Consider the following 3177-nt stretch of genomic DNA (forward strand, 5'->3'; position numbering starts at 1 on the left):
TTATTAAAGTGAGAAGCCACAGCTAACGGTGTGGAGGCTGCAGAGCACAAACCCACACAGCTGCAGGAAAGGAAGTCTGATTGGCTGCCAGCAGTTTGGTGGCTTCTAATAACCACTGAGAACAGATTCAGATCTGCTGCTCTACAAACTCATCATCTGCTGCATCTCTGTGGTTTGGTTCTGCTTCCTGGAAACATTTTCATTGTTTTTACTGAAACCAACATCAGAGCTGATAGATTGTAAAGTGAATCATCTCAGTCCAGTCAGACGACCAGCATCATTAATTCTCCCTGATCTGCTGCTGATGAAACCACTTCATGTCTCCTGATGAACTCAGAGCCTCATGGAGCCTCATTCACACTTCAGTCAAACCTCTGGATGTTTGAGCAGCTGGAGATTCAGAGGAACATTTAGTAGAAAATAGAAAACTGATTTATTCTGTCAGGATTTATTCACAGCAAAAACTACATGCAGAATAAAGCAAAAACTGTAGAAAAACATTTGGACAAAATCAGAGTTTTTAAGTCTTTGCAAAATAAACTTGAAAGAAACAATTTTATATGAATTAATCTAAATGTTTGGTAAAACTTTATTTGAAGGGGTCAGAATCAGACTGACATGAAATTATAAACATGGAGTTTTATGAATATTTATGGTAAAGAGTCATTTGGTACATAATTACAATAAAACTGCATTAAAAGAATCAACATTGAATTAATTCATGTCATTTTGGATCAAATCTGACATTTTTCTAGGAAAATGTGTTAAAAACTAAACTTTTATTAAAGTCAATGACATTAAATCTCCTTGAACTGATTTAGTTTCCTTCATAGCAGATCGTTCTGACGTCTGATTGGCTGAGAATATCTGACTTTATAAAAACAAAGAAGCTCCAGAACTAATTAAAATGAAGCTAAAGCTGAATAAATGATTTTCAGTGATTAATAATAAAATCCTGCGTTGCTGAAGCTGCAGCAGAGGGTTCAGCTGGGGGCCGGTCCCTTGGTCCTGAGGACCATCAGCAGAGAGAGTCCACAGCAGTACACCAGACTCTTCACTATCAGCACTGAGTAGAGCAGGCAGAGCAGCTTCACCCTGCAGCGAGGCTGGAAGGACACTGGGAGCTTCACTGGGAGCTTCACTGGGAGCTGAGGACGGACAGATGCTGCAGCTGCTGGCGGATCAGTTGCTGCTCCAGACTTTGTTGGAGCTGGAGGTTCTGGAGGTTCTGGAACAAAAACAATCCAACATTTCAGTCACAGGAATCAATCTGAGGATGAGTCTCTTTTTTTATCTCTTTATTCATCTTCAGTTTTCGTACCATGGAGCCGTGTTTGTTTCCTCACATATTTGCCCTCATGCTGAACTTCACAGATGTAATCATAATTGTCCAGCGTCTCGTTTTTAACCAGCCTGATGATGGCAGAACTTCTTGACCCGCTGATCTCCTGCTGTTTCTCCTCAGCAGGCGCCGGCTCCTCCAGTTTGCTGTCCTTCTCCAATCTTTTCCAGGAGATCTGGACCAGAGGAGGATCCATGGCCGAGGCCAGACACATCAGAGCCGTGTTTCCCTCCACACGGCTTTCGGTTTTCACCGGACACACAGTCACCTCGGGCGGCACCAGTTTATCTGCAGAAACAATCAGCTCAGGATTCACTCTGATCCTGGAAACTACAGAGCTGGAAAAAATACATTTCATCTTCTGCAGATTTGATCTGGTTTGGTTTCCTGTTACACTCAAATGTTTCAGGTCATCAAACACATTTTAACTTCAGACAAACATAAACGGAGCAAATAAAGAAGCAGATGTAAAGTGATGATTTCATTTATTAATCAGTTAGTAACGTGTTTAAGGAGTCAGACGTGAGAATATCTGATATAAATGTCTTTATGTTTCTGTATGCAGATGACATCGTGCTTATAGCTGAGAATGAACCTGATCTTCAGAAACTGATAAAAACGGATTATTTAACAAAATGAGGTTAAATATAAATAGTAATAAAACTGAAGTTTGCAGACAGATTGAGAGGAGATTTAATGAGGCTGATTATCACAACATTTACAGGAATAAATCAAGATAATATTGAATAAATCATTTTTATTTTATTTTTAAGCTTATAACCATGAATGGAAAAGGACATTTTACTTAAACTAAAATTACAAACTCATATTTTAATAAAGTATATTCATGGTCCAGAGCTTTGTGACATAGAAGTGAACTAAAGCCAGAGATCAGATCAGATCTGGTGCTTTGCTGTTAGAAACTTCAGGATTTCATTCAGTTTCAGAGGATCCAAAATGTTCTCAGTTCTTAAAATAAATTCACTTTTTGGTTTGTTGTCTTTTATATATGATTCTCAGAAATTAATTGTTTAATTTGTTCACATGTCCTTTATGTTGATGATGAAGATAAACTTCAGTATTTATTGAATATTGTGTGTTTCAGTTGGTTCAATGTTTTCAAAAGAGAAACTTCATGTGTGAAGGATGTTATTGTCTCTGCATCTTTGATGATGTTTGAGAATCATAAAGGCTGCGCATGTTTTAGGTTTTATGGCACAAAACATAATAACTATAACTAACTAAACTATTAACTGTTTATTAGTTCAGTAAAACACCCGACCCATCCAGGAGGTCCCAGAAGAATCCAGAACCAGACTTTACTGCCTCGGTTAAGGTCAGAGGTCACGATTCCAGAATAAGGAGAGGCTGACACCAAACAACACAAAGACCCGTCTGACATTTATGATCCCTGAAACATTCTGCAGACTGATGAGTCGGGACTGGACCTTTCAGAACCTGAACGTCCCGTTACATCTGGTGTAAAACTGACAGCGGGTCAGAACCAGAACATCACATTACAGTCAAACACGGAGGTGGCAGAGTGATGCTGTGGGACTGATGTGCTGCTGAGGGACCTGGAGAACCTGCTGTACCTGGTAGAACAACGATCCAAAGAACTCCAGCAAGTTCAGCTCTGAATGGAAATGAAACGAAGTAAAATGTAGGTACGGCCTAGTCAAAGCCTGGACTCTACCATCACCTTCAGCTGCTCATTCCTACTGGTAACCTGCCCTCTGTGTCTGAATGAAATCAGTTCAGCAAAGCAGAGGGTCAGAGTTCCTCCACTGGGATTTACAGAGTCTTTACTGGTTCTGATGGTTGAACCAGAAAAC

The 3177-nt window shown here is 39.8% G+C and overlaps 1 protein-coding gene across 1 annotated transcript; it reads right to left on the reverse strand.

Moving 5' to 3' along the window:
- Positions 1-564: 564 nt before the first annotated feature.
- LOC106944082 (uncharacterized) lies at positions 565-1973 on the reverse strand. The gene is made up of 2 exons (XM_015027340.1): positions 1322-1973; positions 565-1228 (listed from the first exon to the last, which is right to left on the reverse strand). The coding sequence occupies exons 1-2, from the start codon at positions 1698-1700 to the stop codon at positions 984-986; spliced, it is 624 nt and encodes a 207-aa protein (XP_014882826.1). The 5' UTR covers positions 1701-1973; the 3' UTR covers positions 565-983.
- Positions 1974-3177: the final 1204 nt, after the last annotated feature.

Source organism: Poecilia latipinna, unplaced genomic scaffold (assembly GCF_001443285.1).
Source record: "Poecilia latipinna isolate Pla-1442-1.1 unplaced genomic scaffold, P_latipinna-1.0 Scaffold6827, whole genome shotgun sequence".
NCBI classification, from domain to species: domain Eukaryota; kingdom Metazoa; phylum Chordata; class Actinopteri; order Cyprinodontiformes; family Poeciliidae; genus Poecilia; species Poecilia latipinna.

Coding starts and splice junctions, on each gene's coding strand:
- LOC106944082 (XM_015027340.1), bottom strand. CDS start 1,700: ATGAAATGTATTTTTTCCAGCTCTGTAGTTTCCAGGATCAGAGTGAAT. Junction 1,229..1,321: donor GAAACAAACACGGCTCCATG/GTACGAAAACTG, acceptor TTTTTGTTCCAG/AACCTCCAGAACCTCCAGCT.